The 21,350-nt window shown below is 32.4% G+C and overlaps 1 protein-coding gene across 2 annotated transcripts in view; it reads right to left on the reverse strand.

Annotated features, from left to right (window-relative positions):
- The window catches only part of LOC139498076 (uncharacterized), a 116,004-nt gene that overhangs the window by 35,697 nt on the left and 58,957 nt on the right, over positions 1-21,350 (reverse strand). For both annotated transcript variants that reach the window (XM_071286396.1, XM_071286395.1), the window contains exons 4-9: positions 19,033-19,193; positions 11,980-12,228; positions 5,097-5,267; positions 3,014-3,133; positions 1,354-1,461; positions 114-245 (exon numbers count right to left, since the gene is read on the reverse strand). In XM_071286396.1, the coding sequence (XP_071142497.1) occupies positions 114-245; positions 1,354-1,461; positions 3,014-3,133; positions 5,097-5,267; positions 11,980-12,228; positions 19,033-19,193 (941 nt within the window). The remainder of the gene's footprint in view (positions 1-113; positions 246-1,353; positions 1,462-3,013; positions 3,134-5,096; positions 5,268-11,979; positions 12,229-19,032; positions 19,194-21,350) is intronic.

The raw sequence follows: 21,350 nt of genomic DNA on the forward strand, positions 1-21,350 counted from the left end.
GTTGGTCGAAGCAATTTTTTTTTATTCCAATGTCACCTTAACTCGGAATATTGCACAGGACAACTGTGTTCATTCGATCTGACACTACCCACACGTGATGTTACGCCACATACCTCTTCTAATCTAGCCTCAAGACTTGCAACTCTTTTCCGGAAATATTCTATATCTTCTTTTTCCCTAGCCTCGTTTTCGACGATTGTGTCAATGTATTCGTCACTGCCCCCTACATCTTCGTGTAAACGTTCCTGTAAGGATCATAATTTGCTATTGCATATTCAACGTAGACGAATATATTTTGGATTAACAACGATTATGCATTATAAACATCTGCATATAATAACTTTGCAATAATATATAAAAATTGAAATATGATTTAACTTTGGCACATTATTTGACATTTATATGAAATTTGAAATAAGATTACTTTTGCACATTTTATAGGATTAAAAATATGATTGTACTGAATGAAAACCAATAACCAATGCTTTTAATCCAAATATCAATGAATAATTTTACAATTAATATCCTATTATAAATAAACTCATCATAGATACCAGCTTATATTTGTTTTTATAGTTATTCACAATGAATTGTAATTTACCATGGATATAAAACTGTTGATTAATGTCATGCATGCTAATATTTTATTATGTAATTAATTTCTATGATCCTCACATTGTACAACTTTCGATTAATAGAAATATTGTTATAACTGATTGTACTGCTATTTTGTTCTACGAGAAGGTTTTCAACTGATATATTACTGCAAACTCTACATTAATGACTTACTGGGAAAATACAAAACATTCTTTACAAATATCCAATTAAAAGAGTACGAAAGGTTAGTCACAGAAAATATAGTATTGATATACTGAAAGTTGATTATATGATCGTACACTAAAATACCTTTAGGACATGCACTCGCAGAGAAATAGTAAACATACAACAACACAGTATCATGCTATAGAAAAATCGTGTTTTTAATTGTTTCATTGCTTTATTTAAAAATATACGGGCTTTTCTTCCAGAAAGATTCTTTTTTTAAATTTCTAACGTACTACATGAACCTAAACGACTTTTTTTTATGGTTTAGAATACACAATAATATTTGTTTGTCAATATTTCTCAATGAATCATCAAGTTTTGAAAATGTTTCAACTGGTCGGCATAAAGCAAACCTATTCAAAAAAAATTAGAAAAAAAACGATTGGTTGTTTGGTAGTTGGTTCACGAAGCATATCAGGGTTATTTCAACAAAAGGACAAAACTATCATATAAAATAAAATAAAATAACTGAGACGGAAATATTTTAGGAAAACTTTATTCAAAATGGTATCAAATACTAATACACACTGATGATCCAACAGACAAGACTGTATCGATGCTACCAGAGGGTGTTCCGACTGACAAGACAGTATCGATACTTCCAGAGAGGGTCCTGTCGTCATCTTCTAATGTAGGCTAGAAAGGACATTGGAATGTTAGTTAAACAGTTTGTTTGTTGTGTTTAAGGTAAGTAAATACAATACTACTGCTAGTTTCAAAAAATTAAACAAAAAATCATCAAAGATACCAGGCTTGTACTTTTTTACGCCAGACGCACGTTTCGTATAAAGACTCATCGGTGAATTTTAGAACAACAGATACTACTGTTAGCCTTACTTTGAATTATCAATGGTAGTGTTTATTGCAAACACTTCTGTCATTAGAATACTAAGTAAATTAAAAACTTCATCAAAGGGCTAACTGATTTTTGTACGTGGACTTTTGAATATTATTTTTACAATATTGGTCTTATCATCTAAAACATTCAGTGAAAATTACCACAATAAATGTTCGAAAAAAGGACCATGAAGTACGAAAAACGACCCACAAATTCATAGAAGACATACAAGTTGAAATTAGACTACACACATTTACATATATCATACCAGTAATAACAAGCAAAGACCATGACAAACCATTGTCTTTACAACTGTAACCGGAGAGCACGAATTTCATTACAAAATTGCTTGTCTCCACCGGGACTCGAACCCGGTACCTCTGTGTTACAAAGCAGCGCGCTAACCGACTGAGCTAAAGAAGAACTTCCTTAGCTCAACCGCTTACGGCTGACTAAGTATCTACTAAGTCTTTCTAAGGGAAGCAATCCCGTCACACAACAAATGTTCGAGCTCAAAGGAATAGTTTTACAATGTAAAATAGAAGGTTTGGGTAAGAAATTGTGTAAACTGTTGAGTGACCATTATTATTGTTATAAGAAATATGTAAGTTAAAATTACAATATGGTTTACAATAACAACATCAATAAGACAGAGAGGTACATTATAGGAAGAGTTTCCTCTGATTGACTTATTTGCAATTGTCAACTATGATCAAAGCAATATCACAGTTTACACTATTGCAGCAGGAACGGATTACCCTTCTGAAGAAGCAGCGTTCCCCATCTGTTTTAGTGGGATTCTTGTTTGCAAATCTTTAGTCTTCTGTGCAGTCTTTAGTTATAATGTTCTTTATTGTTTTGTTTTTTGGTCGTTTTTTTTTCTGCTTTCTATTTCAACATCGTGTTGTCTGTTTTTATTGGACTCGATTAATTATGATTGCCTCTTTGGTAATTACTCGCGTTTCTTCTGAACTCAAATTGTCTAAATGTCTTTGTACTCTTAACATGTACATCTTTATTTCAAGATGTGTGAATAAAAAGATATGTTATGTAAACTCCAATATCAAACGAGTTGCTGTTTTTGTTGGTTAATGCTAATTTAATGTAATCATCTCTAATTCACATTTACCCTCATTCTATGAAATCAATTAGTCGTCTAAGAGATAATACGTCTTAGGAATTGAAACGAATTAAAAGTAAAACAGACCACACAAGAAAGTAACGATTAAGAGATATTCTATAGTTTGGTTAAAAATTCAAAGAGTCTATCTTATTTGATTGACTTCATGTGGATTAATTAGATCTTAATTCATATTACATGTAAATATTCTTTAGTAAGTAGATTTATACCTGATTTTCCCAAAATGAATTCTTCAGTCTGCTATTTTCATCTTCTAGTGACCCAATTCTTTCCTTTAGCCCATGGATCTGATCGCTTGCTATCCTCAAATGTTTTTTTGTTTCTTGCAGCTATAAAGAGATACAAATTTACTATATCTTGTGTTGCTTTGTCATGAGATCGTTAGTTTGGGTTGGTTTTCTCGTTCTAATTGTTTCAAATTGTGTCGTGTTTTTTAGCTGACTATACGATATGAATTTGCTCTTTTAGCTGACTTTACGATATGAATTTGCTCTTTTAGCTGACTATACGATATGAATTTGCTCTTTTATCTGACTATACGATATGATTTTGCTCTTTTAGCTGACTATACGATATGAATTTGCTCTTTTAGCTGACTATACGATATGAATTTGCTATTTTAGCTGACTATACGATATGAATTTGCTATTTTAGCTGACTATACGATATGAATTTGCTCTTTTAGCTGACTGTACGATATGAATTTGCTATTTTAGCTGACTATACGATATGAATTTGCTCTTTTAGCTGACTAAACGATATGAATTTGCTCTTTTAGCTGACTTTACGATATGAATTTGCTCTTTTAGCTGACTATACGATATGATTTTGATCCTTTTTAAAGGCGGAACAGTACACTATGTTTTCTAAAATTCTAGCAAATTGGTCTTTGGTGGAAAGTTGTCTCATTTGCAAGCATACTGCATCTCCATATATTTTATATGCCGATGTTATGTCAAATACATTAAGAGTATTAACAGTCAGATTAATAAGGAATTGAAATATAGTAAGACTGAAGTCGTCGACAAGAGTAATCATCTGTCATTATCAGATCACATCTGGTTTTGGTAGGGTCCGTGTTGCTACGTTTTTTGTTGTGTTCTGTTAACTGTTGTTTGTGCGTATTTATTTACCATGGCGTTGTCAATTTATTTTCGACTTATATACAGTACTATTTACTGAATTTGAATATCCATTCAATATCATATACCTCTCTCTACTGAATAGCCGTATCCATAATATGAAACGTCGCAATGGTTATTTACTGATGTTTAAAGCTAGAAAACCAACTGAACTTGTACCAATAAAGAAAAAAAAAACCAGAAGGAATTACATTAATCACTAATGGAGCGCTAACCGTGAAATGAACTTGATCTTGTTGCGATATTTATTTTTAGATTCTATAATACATTTAAGGGGTATTTGGCTTCGTATGATACTATATGCGGTGGTTAAATCAAATATTTTTTAAGTATACGTAGGTAAATCTTATACCTCTTTGATAATGATCTGCAACAATATTTTTTTCTATGTGACTTTACAAAGCATGGTCGTTTTTTTTTCCCATAGGGAATAGCTAGAATATTTGACGTCATAATTGAATTTCTACAAATGAACAATTGAGATCAAACGAACCACACGTTGATGCAAATAACCGGCTGGGAAAAGTATAAATTAGCTTAGATAATTAAAAAATATAAATACTGCTACTCCATCAAGTGTTAAAGGATATTTAATCCACTCGAGACAATTCGCCCAGCGGTTTAAATATTTAAGAATTAACTGTAAAAAGGGTAATAATATCGTATTGCACCAGATTTGATGACGGAATCTGTTTCTCTTATAATTGTAGACGAATTAAAGACAGTCTCCTGGCAAATAATGTGTTCTTCATACGTGACGTCATTTGTTTTTGACCTCATTATAGGAAATCAGAATAGAGAAGGTAAATTTGACGAAATAGTCGAATTTTGACCTATGAATTACTAAGATCAAACGAAACACCTGTTGATTAATTTTGACTGATTGTTGGTTGCTTAGCAACCAATGACAAATATTTCATGCATGTCCAGGACGACCAGGAAAATGATAAATCAGTAAAAGAAAAGAGAGAAGAGAAATTAATCAACAATTCGTCACTTGATCAGAAAAAACAAACTTTAAAAAATTAAATTATGTAATTTACAAGTTTATAATCCTATGTCCAGTTGTTGTTTCTATTGAATTGGTTGCAATTTCAAAACAGTATCCGATGTATATATGACGTAAATTTGGTATAAGAGTCATACTCACATCACTATGAAGGATTTCTTTTTCTCTTTCATGAAGTTTAGCGTCGTCAGACATTGCTGTAGAAAGCGTTTCCGTGGAAACTAAAGCTAGTTTCTTCTCTGAAGCTGCCAGTTTTTGACGCTCTTCTGCCAGTATTCTTTCGAGGCAATGGATTCTCTTACGAAATTGTCCCTGTGAATATAACTTTCATGTTGATTGAGACTGTAACATATTTCCTATAGAACGAAAAACATATCCTTAAATTCACCAATATAAACTACTACGTTGTAACGCAAGTCTGTGACATAGTTTCTGTTACCTATAATTCATCAGTATTATAAACAACGTTGTAACGCAATAACCCGTCATTAAAACATCATAGAATATACCCCTACTGACCTTAGATAACTACCACATGAAACAAACAACAAAACATTTGTTAATTGGCAATCAATAATCAACTACTAATCTTAATCTATCAGCCGAAACTGACATCTGCTATGCGTAGACTTCAAGTAATCTATTCACCTTTAAAGTACAATCTGACTTTTATCCAAGAAATCTCACTTCCGTCATGCAATATCTTTTCATATATACGGAAATAGTTGTTTACAATGGAGATTAGTGATAATACAATGTCATTTTTAAAGACTATAAATACGAATAACAGATGTACTGTAATCCAAAATACTTTAAAGAATAAAAAAACTCAAATCCACTGGCAAAATCCGAAAGAATACGTTAAAGTGGAAAAATGGTAAAATGACGCAAAATGTCTGGCTTTATACAGGCACTCTTGACTATTTAAAACTGCAATATATGATTTTGCCATTGGTAATTTAGTTATAACCGTTATTTGTTTGTGAGTAAATTGGTCGATTTTATACACAAATAAATTCCTTTAAAAAGACGATTAATCCCATAGTACACGAAAATATTTCTTAAAAAGGTACCAATGATTTTCATTTGTGCAATAGTGCAGGTGCTCGTATATCGGTTAAAGACCTTGTTCAGCAAGGCGGGAAACAGAACACTTACTTACGCGACAGCTTGTAAGTCAATTTATAATTGAACAAGGAATTCCATCAACACCAATGTGTACCAAAACATGACAGGTACATAGGTTTTATATCCTTGATGTAATATTCTTCCCTCCTACATGTTGCTTTAACTTGTCATATGCTTGTGTATTATATAAGCTTGTGTACGATAAAAAGATGCTTGTACAGTATGTGTGTACGCAATTTTGTCAAGACTAAATTCTAAATCGTTCATTCTGGCATCACAAAGTTTCCAAGTTCTTACTAAATTTTATGAAATGCAACAAATGCGGAAAAAAGTATCATCTTTCTGTAGTACATGCTATAAGTCTTTTTTAACATGGTACTCCTCTGGCCAAAATGTGTACTCATGATTTGTAAGTAAAGCTTAACTCTGTTTTCATGACTGGTAAGCTAACATTTGTGCTGATGATTAGTAAGCTAAAATCTGTAATAATGATTAGTAAACCCGTTCTTTATAAAGCAACCTTTTCTGACACAAGTTTGCATTATAATACAGGATATCTAAAAAAAAAAAAGTAAAACTGTTTGGAATGAAAATTATAAGGATTAACCACATTTTATCTAGAAAATATATGAAATAGCCTTCACAAGATTCGTAAATTTCCACCCGCAAAGTCTTTTCAATCATTTAAGTGTTGGTTAATATACCAGTATTAATCTAACAATTAACCAGAATCCTAATATTATCAAACAGTTAAATGATTTTGATTGGCATTTGGGATCTACGTATTTCTTTTAACATTATACCATTTTTTATCTTGTATTTGAGGTAACAGTGTTATGTTGAATGGCACATTAAAAATCAATCATTAGTTAAGAAAAGTGATATTTGATGGGTATAGACACGAGGTTATGGCGGAGGTCTGTTTTGCTCATTACTGTAGCACTGTACTAGGAAGTGATAGATGGCACTGACAGCGACACGTTAATACACGTGATTTACGTCATTTGTCAATGAATCTTAAGGTAAACATGTATATAACTAGAGGCTCTTAAGATCATGTGTCCCTAACCTAGGCTAATGTTTATAGATATTAGAAGATGTGGTTTGACTGTGCCAATGAGACAACTCTCCATCCAAGTCACAATATGTATATAAATAGAGGTTCTTCAGATCATGTGTCCCTAACCTAGGCTTATGTATATAAAAATAAGAAGATGTGGTATAATTGCCAATTAGACAAGTCTCCATCCAAGTCACAATATGTATATAACTAGAGGTTCCTAAGATCATGTGTCCCTAACCTAGGCCAATGTTTATAGATATTAGAAGATGTGGTTTGAGTGCCAATGAGACAACTCTCCATCCAAGTCACAATATGTATATAACTAGAGGTTCCTAAGATCATGTGTCCCTAACCTAGGCTAATGTTTATAGATATTAGAAGATGTGGTTTGGGTAAAACTCTAATTTGGCATTAAAATTAGAAAGATCATATCATAAGAATTCAAATACGGAGTTTACTGGTGATTAAAAAGTAAAAATACAAAAATACTGAACTCGGAGGAAAATTCAAAAAGGAAAGTCCAAAATCAAAAGGCAAAATCAAAAGTCCAAACACATCAAACGAATGGATAACAACTGTCATATTCCTTACTTGGTACGATTAAGTCTAAGTTGGTGTATTTGTAGATCTTATCTTGCTGATAACTTATGATATTTTTAGTATCTATCTACAATGTATCTAGTATAAAAAAAAATGCCATTAATGGGCAATAACATCAAGAAAGAATCGTCTTTCGAGTTTTGCAATTTGTCTTGTATGTATTCTATCACTCTTTTTAAAATTTCACTCGATCTTTTATGATTTTTAAAATAAAAGGCAAACATGAAAAAAGTTTGGTAAAATTAGTTATTTAAGGTGGTACCTAACACTTTAACTAAAATTAATTTGGCTCGTTTAATTTTCTTAAAATTTTGACAAAGTATTTACTTTTACCCTTTTACAAAAATATCAAAATTTCAAAAGAATTGAAGCAACCGTTTTATCAGAAAAAATACACTGGTTATATAGCAGTTTGACAAACACTGATTTTGATCATTGAGAAGCTTAATATTCCCTTAACAACACAACGTAATTAAAACGTTTAGCTGATTTTACAGAGTTATCTCCCTGTAGTGTTAGGTACCACCTTAAGGTCAATATCTTTTCAAACAAAACCGTCTAATAAAATTAACGGTACCAATTTTCTTGCACCAGATGCGCATTTCGACAATACATGTTTCTTCAGTGATGCTCGTGGCCAAAATATTTGAAATCCAAAGCTTATATAAAAGATGAAGAGCTATAATCCAAAAGGTCCAAAAAGTATAACCAAATCCGTGAAAGGAATCAGAGCTTTGCATGAGGGAGATACATTCCTTAATTTAAAATAATTTCTAATATTTTGTAACAGCAAATTTTAATAACACAAAAAATCCGTATTTTCATGCCAGTACCGAAGTACTGGCTACTGGGCTGGTGATACCCTCGGGGACTAATAGTCCACCAGCAGAGGCATCGACCCAGTGGTAGTAATAAAATTAACGGTACCAATTTTCTTGCACCAGATGCGCATTTCGACAATACATGTCTCTTCAGTTATGCTCGTGTCCAAAATATTTGAAATCCAAAGCTTATATAAAAGATGAAGAGCTATAATCCAAAAAGGTCCAAAAAGTATAACCAAATCCGTGAAAGGAATCAGAGCTTTGCATGAGGGAGATACATTCCTTAATTTAAAATAATTTCTAATATTTTGTAACAGCAAATTTTAATAACACAAAAAATCCGTATTTTCATGCCAGTACCGAAGTATACAGTTTCGACGTCAATAGACAGTAGGCAAAATCTAAAATAATTTAACCAATTATCCATATCAGATTTTCTCTATCTATTGCGGTTTTTAAGATAAAAGACAAAATTTGCGTTTTACCACAGTGTTTTATTTTTACCTAATGTCGACCATATTGGATGGCAGACGAGATCGTCGGACACAACATTGAAACATTAGTTACAAGATGCTCCAAGGACAATTCGCCGTTTCAGAATCTAATGCATTCTGCGTAATATTTTCAAAAGCGTACACCAAAACGTTGTGATTGGTTTAATAAGTTCTAAACAATGAAAATCCATCCAATTACGTAACATTATTTTCATTTTGGTGTACGAACAATGGAACTACCCATAGTCCTCTAGATTCTGGAAAGTTTGAATCAAATTTGCCTCGCAGTTTCAAAAGAAAAGACGTTTTAAAGTTAACGGACGACGGACGCAAAGTGATGATAATGGCTCACTTACTACTATAGACCAGGTGAGCTAAGGTAAGAAGATGTGGCATGATTTCCGATGAGTCAACTATCCACCATAACCCTAATGATATAGATGTTTGAAACTTTAGATCACTGTTCCGCCTTCAATTAACAATGAGCAAAATCGAAACCGTATAGAAAGCTATTATAGATACATTCATGACATAATGTACAACAATTCAAATGAGAAAACCAACAATTTTTAAGTACAAAATGATAAAAGTAAACAAAAGTGTTATACAACAACAACGGTAACCACTGAATAACAGGCTCCAGCTTGTAATTAGAAGGTTAATTTTTACCCATAGTACAAACAAACACATGTAGTATTGTTGTTTTTCGGTTTTTATTTACTCATTTAGTAGTGAGATTTTTCCTTTAAGATACTTAATAATAAACGCATAATAGATACTAGAATAGAGATTTTGTATTTGCGCCAGACGCGCGTTTTGTCTACAAAAGACTCATCAGTGATCCACAAAAGAACAAAAAAAAATCATTGTGTAATATATGTTTACTATACATTCAATTAAGTAATACAGATTATCCTGTATGATGCCCAGTCATAGCTACACAAACGTTTCAGAAATTAAGACATTGTATACCATTGAAATTTAAAGAGGTTTTCCTATTCACTCAAATCTGTATCCGATATACAAGCATTTATTTAACAGGTATAATCTAAATATAACTAACAGAAACTGATTGCCATGTTTTATGTAGTAACTTACTGCTTACATGTACAAACTGGCCATTTACAAAGTGATTAGAGAGCTACCATTTGATTTTTAGGATACGGTGGTAGGGGCTAGTATGTAATTGGAAAAATTAGGCAAGACGAGTAAAATAAAATAAAATGGCAGGATGAGCAACTTGGCCAAAAATAGTCAGAATGACAATTTATGTAAAACAAAGTGAGGATATTAAACTAATAAAAAAGGCAGGACCGAATCGGGTTAATAATAAAAAGGCAGGACAGAGGCTACAACTTAAAAAAAATGCATCCTAGCCCTCTATAAAAATCAAAAAGTAGCTCCCTTAAACAGCAACAAAAGACATCCACTGAAATGTTCTTGACTTGGAACAGACATTTGAACATATGGCTGAACATTTAGAATTGACATGTGGGGTTACAATAGGTGTTCACTCAACTATATTTCAACAGTAGCGTAATAACAATAGGTAGGAACAACGTACAATTAAAATCCGATTGGCAATCATACCATGTTTTATTTTATATCGGAATAGTTTTATATTGCAGCGAAAAAATGTACAAAAAGATGCAATTAAAGATATTAACTCAATGTCAAAGATTCACGATGTTACGGAATGCAAGCGCAAAGTATCCAAAGTACTTCTATGCAATAATTCCTTCTTATGCTTTAACATAGACGGCTGTATGGAGGAATGTATTAACTGTGTCGTCTTCAAAATGGCTGCAGGACATCATGATCATATGCAATCCCCAAAAACTATTTCGATAAAAATTACAATAGTTTAAACATACTTTATTGTTCCAGAAAGAGACAAATGGATTAGACACAAGTTTTTCAACTTAGTAACGTCTTCTCCAAAAATTACAATGCAAAACAAAGATAATGAACATTTGTTCTCTATTATCCTTTATCGTAATAATATTATATGCTGGACAAAGCAATATCAAACAAACCCCAAATAATGTTATTGCACGTGAAAACTTTGAATCTATAGTAGTTGAAGACTGGAAATAAAGATAGGCCCTATAGATCCATATCGGTGGAATATCAATGCGGAACACAAAACAGGCTGGTGTTGACGGAATGACCTGATACAATCGTCCGACAAAATCATTGTCTCTGTGATTTAATCTCATTGATAACTAGAACAGTCACTCAGTATACCTAGTCTTCCATAAACATTCCAAATGGCAAATTATTCCTATCGCAGTGTGGCATTTAAATGAGAAATTTAACGAATGCAACAAATGCGGAAGACTGTTTCATCTTTCTGTAGTACATGCTACAAGACTTTTTTTAACATGGTACTCCTCTGGCCAAAATTTCTAATCATGATTTTTAAGTAAAGCCAAAATCTGTTTTTATGATTGGTAAGCTAACATTTGTGCTTGTGATTGGTAAGCCAAAATCTGTACTTATGATTTGTAAGCTAAAATTAGAATTTATGTTTGGTAAGCCAAAATTTGAACTTATGTTTGGTAAGACCAAATATTTTCTTATGATTGGTACGCCAAAATTTGTAGTTATGATTGGTAAGCCAAAATTTGTACTTATGATTGGAAAGCCAACATTTAAACTTATGATTGGTGAACCTAAGTTTGTATTTATGATTGGTAATGTAGTCAAAATGTGTACTTTTGATTGGTAAGCCAAAATGTGTACTTGTAATTGGTGAGCCAAACTTTTTCACTTGGGATTGGTAAGCCAATTTGACCAATTAATTCCTTTAAACCTTCAATTCTGATGAAAAGTTACTACTTTCAAAGAGATAAGGAAATAATTAAGCCTTGTTTATGATATTTTTGTTACTTGTAATAAACATCATATATTACCTCCCAGTCTTTATGTATTACTTTTCTTCTGCTCGCTGACTCCGGGGAACCAGGCGCTGAACTTTCCCGTGATGCACCTTCAACGAAAACTTCGTCACTTCCGAAACTGATGTCACTTAATACACTGACAGTTCGTGCACTATTTTCTGACGCTGCACTAGTAGATCTACTTTCTTCCGCAAGGCGTTCTAATTCTGCTTCCGCTGCGTCTGCTCGATCCTTGACAATATCCAAGAGATTACTTAACACCTGTAAAAAATGACACACAGGAAGTTAGCATTCGAGTTGCAGATTCAACATTTTTCATAGAGATAGGTGAGTTATATTGGGCTCAAACTGATAGGGTGGCGGATTCCAGCCGGCATTTTTTTTTTTACATTTTATGCCCCTTTATTCTGCATTTTTAGAACCCTTTCAGACCTCAATGATTTTTTAGTATGATCGATGGCGGACCCTGGAGTGAACCTACATGTACTGACGAGGTAAGATTCTCCTGTAATGAATGCATTACATACTATACACTTCAATATACGTCCAATCACATCCATGTTCCCGTAAGTCCGGGAAGTTTTACACTCCTACCTAGGAGTCTACTCCCGTACTTCCCGAAGAAGAAGACATGTCCCCGTCAAACACAAGTCACATTATACTCAGATTCTTGATTTTTGAACATGTTAGCATAAATTTTTCAAATGTACACTCGGTACGATGTCTTCTTACATACTTTGTTAAAAATTAATGCATGTAAATGTATATAAGCTCTCTTCAAAACAACATGTTAACATTCAAAATGTACACTTGGTACGAAGTCCTCTTGCATACTTAGTTAAACATTAATGCATGTAAATGTATAAAAGCTCTTTCAAAACAATATGTTATGTAAGATAAAGTATAAATCATCTGGCAGCCAAAAAATTAACGGTTCCTCGTATTTCAAATTTCAACTTTAAATTCCTAAACTTAACCTAAAACTTCTATGACAAGCAGTAGACTAGTAACACTGGCGACTAAACTTGTATATCTGAAAATAATTGCATTAGATGTATGTTTCATTATAATACGTTATTCTGATTGGCTACCACTGCAGTCTCGAGTTATTCCTTAAGCAATTGCATTACACAATAAAATTTATCATTCATGATGACACGAGGTCCCACAATAAAGTGCACAGGTAGATTAAATAAAAACTTGATAAAAATCGTGTTTTCATGATTCTAGCTTTAAAAAAATGTAATTATTAATTGTAGTTATATCTACAACGTGTAAAGTAGAGATTTTACTTAAGAATTGAATGCTTCTTATTGTAACTTCATTGAGTGTAAAAGCGTTGACCGTGAGCACATTTTTAGAACGAAGCGTTTCCGCGCTTCATACAAAATGTTCTTCGGTCAACATTTTTACACCACAATGAAGTTACAAAAAGAAGCATTCAATTCTTAAGTAAAATCTCTACTATACACGTTGTAGATCAGGGAATATCAGGGATGAATCTAACTGACCTTTTTAAAAGACCGTACGTATAAGTAGACAGAAACTGCGTATGTTTCCTATATTTAATAAATAACTTTTTTTTTCGACCAATAACCTTAAGCAATTTCTCTATGAAAATAAATGAGGAATGTGTTAATGGGACACATGTGATGCCCCTGCTTGCATATCATATATAAGTTATAAAGGGACATAACTGAAGTGCGTAAAAGTGAACTTCATCTGAGTTTTGTGGTAATAAGTATTGTGTATAAGTATCATAAAATATGGTTGAGGCAAACTTTTAAGCAAGAGAACGGAAATGAAAAATTCAGCAATTTTTCCATTTGTAAAGGGGCATAACTCTAGAACGGTTAAAGTTACGCAACCAATATTCAAACTTGATATTTGTTTTGTTGTAATAAGCATAATGTATAAGTTTCATAACATTTGTTAAGACAAACTAAAGTAAAAGAACGACGGAAACCAATTTTGGAACATACGGACGGACGGACGGACGGATGCATAGACGGACAAGAGTAAAACTTAATGTCCCCTCCGCTACGGTGAGGGCATAAGACGTACAAGTGAAATAAAGATCCAAGTAAGGTATCGTATTTCATTCTCTTATGTTGTTATAGACAAATTAGAATTGGTAATGGTCCAAATCTTTTGATTTGGGAAATAAAAAATCATGATATATATAAGACAGATTTTCATAGAACTATGAAAACCAGCTACAGAGATACACCTTACTAAAGCTGATTTCATTTAGATTATGTCAAATGCTCAGTATGTTCAAGTTGCAAAGGACGCCCAACATCATACAAGTTTTCTTCTTATAAATTAATTATGACCTAGCATTTAAATCAAGATCAAAGATTTACTTTTTACTATTTCGTCAATCACGTATACCAAAAAGTAAAATAACAAACAAAAAAACGAACTCCGATAAAAAATTTAAAACGGAAGACCCTAATCAAATAGAAAAATCAAAAGCTAAAACATATCAAACAAATTGATAACAACTGTCATATTCCTGACTTAATTGGTACAGGCATTTTCTTATGTAGAAAAGAGTGGAATCAACCTGGTTTTATCGCTAGCTTAACCTCTCATTTGTATGACAGTCGAAAAGTCAACAAGAAAAATACAAAAAGGCATACAGACAATGCACATTAGAAAAAAAGAAAGACAAGATTGCAAAAATGTACGATAGCACAACAACACTATGACGGGATGTATAAGTACAGAGACACGTCAAATGAAAATTACAAAAAAATGACTTAACAGTGATCTCCCCTTAAATGGCTTATTTGAAAAATCAATTCTATAAGCACAAATATTTGGTATTTTTTTAAACAAAAAGCGGTAATGAATGTATAACAAAGTTTTCTTCATATAAATAAACAGGCATTAAAGATTGCATATTTTGGCTTTAACATTGATTCACTGATAGGGTCTTTGCATCGGAACTAAACACATTTATTTCTAAAAAAAACAGTTGTTGGCATGACACGGGTTATGTTCTTCTCATATATTTTATGATAGTATGATACTAAACCCCTAACGGGAGGGATTGTACCTGATATTCATATGATGAAGACATAATCTTTCAATCAGTTTAATTGAGGTCTGGAGCTGGCATGTCAGTTAACTGCTAGTAGTCTGTTGTTATTTATGTATTATTGTCATTTTATTTATTTTCTTTTGTTACATCTTTTGACATCAGACTCGGACTTCTCTTGAACTGAATTTTAATGTGCGTATTGTTATTCTTTTACTTTTCTACATTGGCTAGAGGTATAGGGGGAGGGTTGAGATCTCATAAACATGTTTAACCCCGCCGCAATTTTGCGCCTGTCCCAAGTCAGGAGCCTCTGGCCTTTGTTAGTCTTGTATGATTTTAAATTTTAGTTTCTTGTGTATAATTCGGAGTTTAGTATGACGTCCATTATCACTGTACTATTATGCATATTTTAGGGGCCAGCTGAAGGACACCTACGGGTGCGGGAATTCTCGCTACATTGAAGACCCATTGGTTGCCTTCGGCTGTTGTTTGCTCTATGGTCAGGTGGTTGTCGCTTTGACATATTCACCATTTCCTTTCTCAATTTTAGTGTAACCAATAAATTTAAAATCGGTCTCCAAATTTGCAGATTTGGGCAAAGACCGATTATTTTCTGTGATCGTACAATTCAAGATGGCGGTATATCCCTAAACTACCTTAATGTTGCAAATTGCCATTGGGTTATGCAATTCTTTTTTATAAATTAATCGATGCAAAAACTTAGCCAAAAACTCAAATTGTAAATAAGTCAAAAGAATTAGAACTGCCTCTTGGTCTTATGAAATCGTACTTGTGCTCGGCTCGAGGACAGGATGTCGTGGGGTCTCTCCGCTGCCGGGTCCAACCAGAGACTGAATTCTGTCATTCAACAACTAATACAATATTTTTTTAAATTTTAATTGTGTACCACTGAACTGCAGGCAAGGGCCATTCTCCATTTTTTTGTGACAGTACTCTTCAGATTTTAATTTTTTTTTTTCTTAAGAAAGTGAGGACAGAACAATCTATTCAGTTTTAGATTTCCATAAAGTTCCCAGTTACAACTCTCATCACAGGGATACAGGTACTAATAAAAACCAATATGATTAATGTAAACTGTGTGAAGGTTGTTTCCAGATCCTACATTTGATATATTTGTAAATTTCATGAATAAATAGGTTTAAACTATAAAATGCAACATTTTTTTATTCTTTTTTTTTACCATTACAATGATTATGTTGGTACACAAAATTTAGTTTTAATAAAAGACTACTTATCATATACTAAATGTCACATTTTAAGTTTTCAGATGCATTAACTTTTATTTTAGTGAATAATTACTCATCAATTGAGGTGCTCCTGTATTGGAGGAAGATTCTCAAAACAGAATTTTACAGAAAAAATGAAAAAATTCGTTTCTCTCCCCAATCTCATGTATCCCCACGGCCTTTGATTACTTTGAAAGTTAGAAGTTGACCTACAAATTAAAGCATTGCATGTTGATGTTTGAATCATCTACATAATTATGTTTAAATTTAACAAATACCAATTTTTAATTAGTGCACGAACTCTGGGAATGATTTAAGTAACCAGTGAAGGATATCCCTGCTTCTACGTAGTGTGGCATTCCAACAGTGACGTCACTATAAAATATAATGACGTCACTGTTGGTTGGATATATTAGAATATCTCGTCATACTGATTTTTCCGGATTGTAAAAGAAACGTAAATAGTGTAAAGGAGAGCTCAAGTTACGATAATTTTGCGAGGAAGGGAAATGTATAAAAAAAAGTGTTTAAAGTCAATCTATTCATTTGTGTGTCTCCTTCTCACCAATCTCAGTAAGATTTATTGGGGTGTTTTCCACACTATAAAAACAAAATGAATGACGTGAGGGGATGTCACTCTGATCAACCACATAGGGGATTAGCGGCTTGAAGCCGTCTTTCCCAAAAAACATAACTAATCGGTGTGGGTACGAGTATAGTGACATGTCTCCATGTGGACTTGGAATCGCTCCTCAATTATCAAGCTTTTATCGTGTAAGTCAAGTATAGAAATCAGTCTTTACATTTTGCATATCATATAACCATATTCTTGTCTTGTAAATGCATTTAATTGTCCGAAGGACAGTGAAGGGACATTCGGTAGAAATTAGAAAAACAATGAAAATATATGAATTTTTATTCAAACAATTACAAAAGAAAATAATGAGGGGTCAAATTGGTTTAACTTCACCAAAAAAAAAACTGAACAACTTGCTTGCAAGTTAATTATTCCAACTCAGTTGAATCCAACTATTTGACCTATATTTGAAATTGGTTACGCATGTGTGAATGGTGTCAGCATGTTATTTCATTTAAAAAGACAAGAAATTGAACATTTAACAGAGAAACAAGGGAACCAAGAGGAAGAAAAATTGTCAGTTTACAGTTGCACATGCGTACAAGTCTGTTTATGTCTATTTTATGTGTATAACGGGTTTTATACTGCACTCGTTCTATTTGAGCAGTCAAAATGTGTTGACCGTATAATTCTATGTCATATACAGTCACTGACCTGATATCAACTTGTTCTCATGAATATTTAAATAGAAATTGCCGACATTATAATTATTCATACGACCTATTCAACTTGTTCTTGTTTCCAATGTATACAACGACTCAAACTTATTTCTTTTGCAATTTTTAGAGAAAAAAAAACATATTTCACTTGTTAATATTTTTGGTTTGCAAACTATTATCATTATGTTTTATGATTATTGTTGATATTTTAGTTCATTCTCAAACAAACTTGTTCATCATTGATTGCAGGTTTCAACAGGTAGATGTACATTTCATTGTGCTGTACATTTCTCCGCCAGCATGATATGAGGGCTTTTTTTATAAAAGGGGGAAGTTTCCCAATATCTTAATCAAATATTAACAAACACACTAAACAACAATTGAAAATGTACTCTTTTTAGATTGCAGTATAAAGACAATAATAGTGCAGTGTCTCGCGTTTCCCCGTTTCTAAGCCTCATCCTTATATCGTTGATATGTCAAGTCAATGCACTATTATTGTCTATATATGACAATTAGAATCCTTCAGCGATAATCTCTATGGATAATTATATGACGTCTAGGAGAAAATACAGTTAGAAATGCTGATATATTATTGTAACGTATCCATGTATTGTTAATTGTTTGTTTCTTTTTTTACTTTTTATAGTTTGGATATACGTTTTAGTACATCATGATTCAAATATGAGAATTTGGGTCAAATCAGTGAACATGAATTGGACAGCTAATGCCTCTTTTACTGCCAGCAATCATCATGATCATTAAAAGATTTTTTTTTCATAAGTTTATGAGCACAAGACTCAATTTGCACACGATTGGATCAAGAGAAAATTTTGGTTAATCTTTTTAATTCCGGAACACATAATATCATACCAGTTTTCCTTATTGCGTTTGATGTTGCAAGTTGCAAACTCATTCAGAGTGTTATTTGAAAACTCAGATTTCTCTCAAAAAATAAAGATGAAATTGACAAGATAATTGAATATTTAAAAAGCAACAATGTTTAATATAACATTGTAAAATAAGCACAAGGATTGAGTGCAATAAAAGCAATAAAATGTATATAAATGCATTTTCGATTCTATGTTTGTTCAGGAGGGACGCCATTTTTCTTTAATTATGAAGACAAAAAGGTGAAACAAGTCTAAACCGTTTATCGTAAATAGATAATATATGAAATAATCAAATTGATCAAGGAAAATGCAAGAGGCTAGAAGTATTTAAAATACGTTATCATAATTTGAATTAAATAGCAGAACTTTAACGAACTTACTTACAGCCAAAACAGCTTTAAAGAGTCAATATGTATTAAGCAAAAACCTGTGTTAAAAGACCACTAATATTAGATCCCTCTGTAGTACAATACATATAAATTTAACCTGTATTAAAAGACTACCTGTCTTAAGAGGTCACATTTTTTTCTCTCCTTTATGTGGTCTCTTAAAACAGGTTTGACTGTAATTGAAAACTTACATCACTTTTCTCCTGAGCATAGTCAAGGTCACGTAATAATTCCAATTCCTTTCTACGGAAATCACTCTCCTTAATTTCTACCGTTTTCTTCAGTGACGTAACTTCAACTTGTAACGACTTTATCTCTGCATCTTTTCTCTTTAGTTCCGAAGCCAGATTCTCTACATAGAAAAGTAAGATGATTACAACGAGAATGTATGAAATTATCCTTGTTAATTATCTGCAATGCTGATTACCAACAGACAGGTATCTCTGGCCGTGGGGTGCATGCTAATTCACATATATCTTATCCAGGTTTATAACATGCTATGTACGTACATAGCACAATAATTATGATGTTTTTCAAACACATCTATGTTTTACCAACAACCCAACATTTTTTTGTCAATAAATCTTTGCATGGGTTCCATTCGTTCTTTTTGTTTGCTCTTTGATTGCTTGAATATAGTTTGATTTACGTCCAGTTACAATTAGGTCGTACGATACATATTCAGGACCCAAAAAAAATGATGATACCTTCAATATTTTACCAACATCCCAGTATTAGCTTTTTAAAAAAACAATTTGCATGGATACTATCCGTTCTTTCGATTAGTCTTTGATTACGTGAAGATTGCTTGATTTACGTCAAGTGGAAAACATTTCATACACATTCAGGACACAATAACCCAGTAGCTTTTGTAAAAATCATCTTTGCATGGATAAGATCTTTTTCTTTTCATTGTGGCAAGTAATTCATGTATATTTAGTACCGCACAAAAACAAACTACCAATGCATTTAATATTTTACCAATAATTCAGTAGCTTTTTATTATAAATTTTGTCCATTGATTCGATTTTTTCTTTTCGTTTGATCTTTGATTGATTGATTGATTGCTAGATGATTTACGTCCAGTGGCAAATATTTATACATATCTAGGACAAAAACAAATTAACAGTATCTTCAATAGTTGACGCTGACAGCTGAGTCAACCGGGATAAAAAGAAACACAGACCGCTAGTGAACACATCAATAAAAATACGTTTGCCAGACGCACTTTTCGTCTACATGAAACTCGTCAGTTGCACTCGAATCAAAACAGTTGGAAGGCCAAACCTAAAACTAAGTTGAAGATTATTAAAGACAGAAATGTCAAAGTGCAATTCATATCAGGGGTGACAAAATCACCGAATTTCGAATAATAAAACAGTTTTTAATGAATGTATAGAAAAAGAACATGTTACTTGGATGGAGAGTAGTCGCATTGGTACTCATACCACATCTTCCTATATCTATTAAGTGACGTGGGAAAAGGTTCTATGATGAATAGGGACAGACATTAGCTTCGATTATAATTGTCTTTGCTATCGCACTGCATTGTTATTATGGCAAATCAAGACTGAGTTCTGTGTTCAATTTCAAAATTTATTTCATTGTGTGTTTGTATTTTCAGTAATTAAATATAATTATCATATCAAGTTTCAAACTATGGCATAAAAATGTAAAATCCCGAAAAAGCTAGAGAATAGACTTCTTAAAATAACTTTATCCGCGCATCCGAAGATCAAAGCAAGTATGTAATAAAATGTTTATGTGTATAACGTCATATAATATCATAACATAATCAGTTATTGTTACAGTGAAACCTGGCTAAATCGAATCCTGCATAAACGAAAACCTGTATAAAACAAACATGTTCTTAAGCACCGTCATATCAAATTATGTGAGTTGTTAACCTGATAAAACCGAACATCAGCCTACACCAAAAAAAAATGTTTAGTCGCGAAAAGGTTCGGTTTAAACAGGTTTCACTGTATATCTATATTCTTGGTACAAATCTTCTTGAGAAAATAAAAAAGTCATCACCCAACACGAAACAATTTGTTGTAGACAATAAACTTTGATGTTTATGTTTATGATTATTGTAGATAATTTCTACTACTTTAATAACTACTTATGTTCCCATCTGATAATTAAGAATAAAATTTCGATTGATCAACGACGCACTGACAAAGTGTCTGTGACTTCTATGGTATATCAAAAAGGACAAAAATAAAGAGCCACAGGAAACAAAGCCATCTCGTTTAAAGAGACAAATACAGAACATCAGTATAATGATCTTGGACAATTTATGAGCAAGGCTAATAAAGAGCAAACAGATTAGTTTCCAAATGTATAATATCGTTCTATTTTATTTTCACAAATTAAACATGCATTATATGTGGAATTTTTTTTATTTCTATTTTATCAGCGTGTATTCTCGTATGTATAAATACCACCGCAAACATCAAGGGTAGAGTACAAAATTGATTATCACATACGTTTAATTATTTATATT

The sequence above is a fragment of the Mytilus edulis genome, chromosome 12 (genome assembly GCF_963676685.1).
Source record: "Mytilus edulis chromosome 12, xbMytEdul2.2, whole genome shotgun sequence".
Classification (NCBI taxonomy): Eukaryota; Metazoa; Mollusca; class Bivalvia; order Mytilida; family Mytilidae; genus Mytilus; species Mytilus edulis.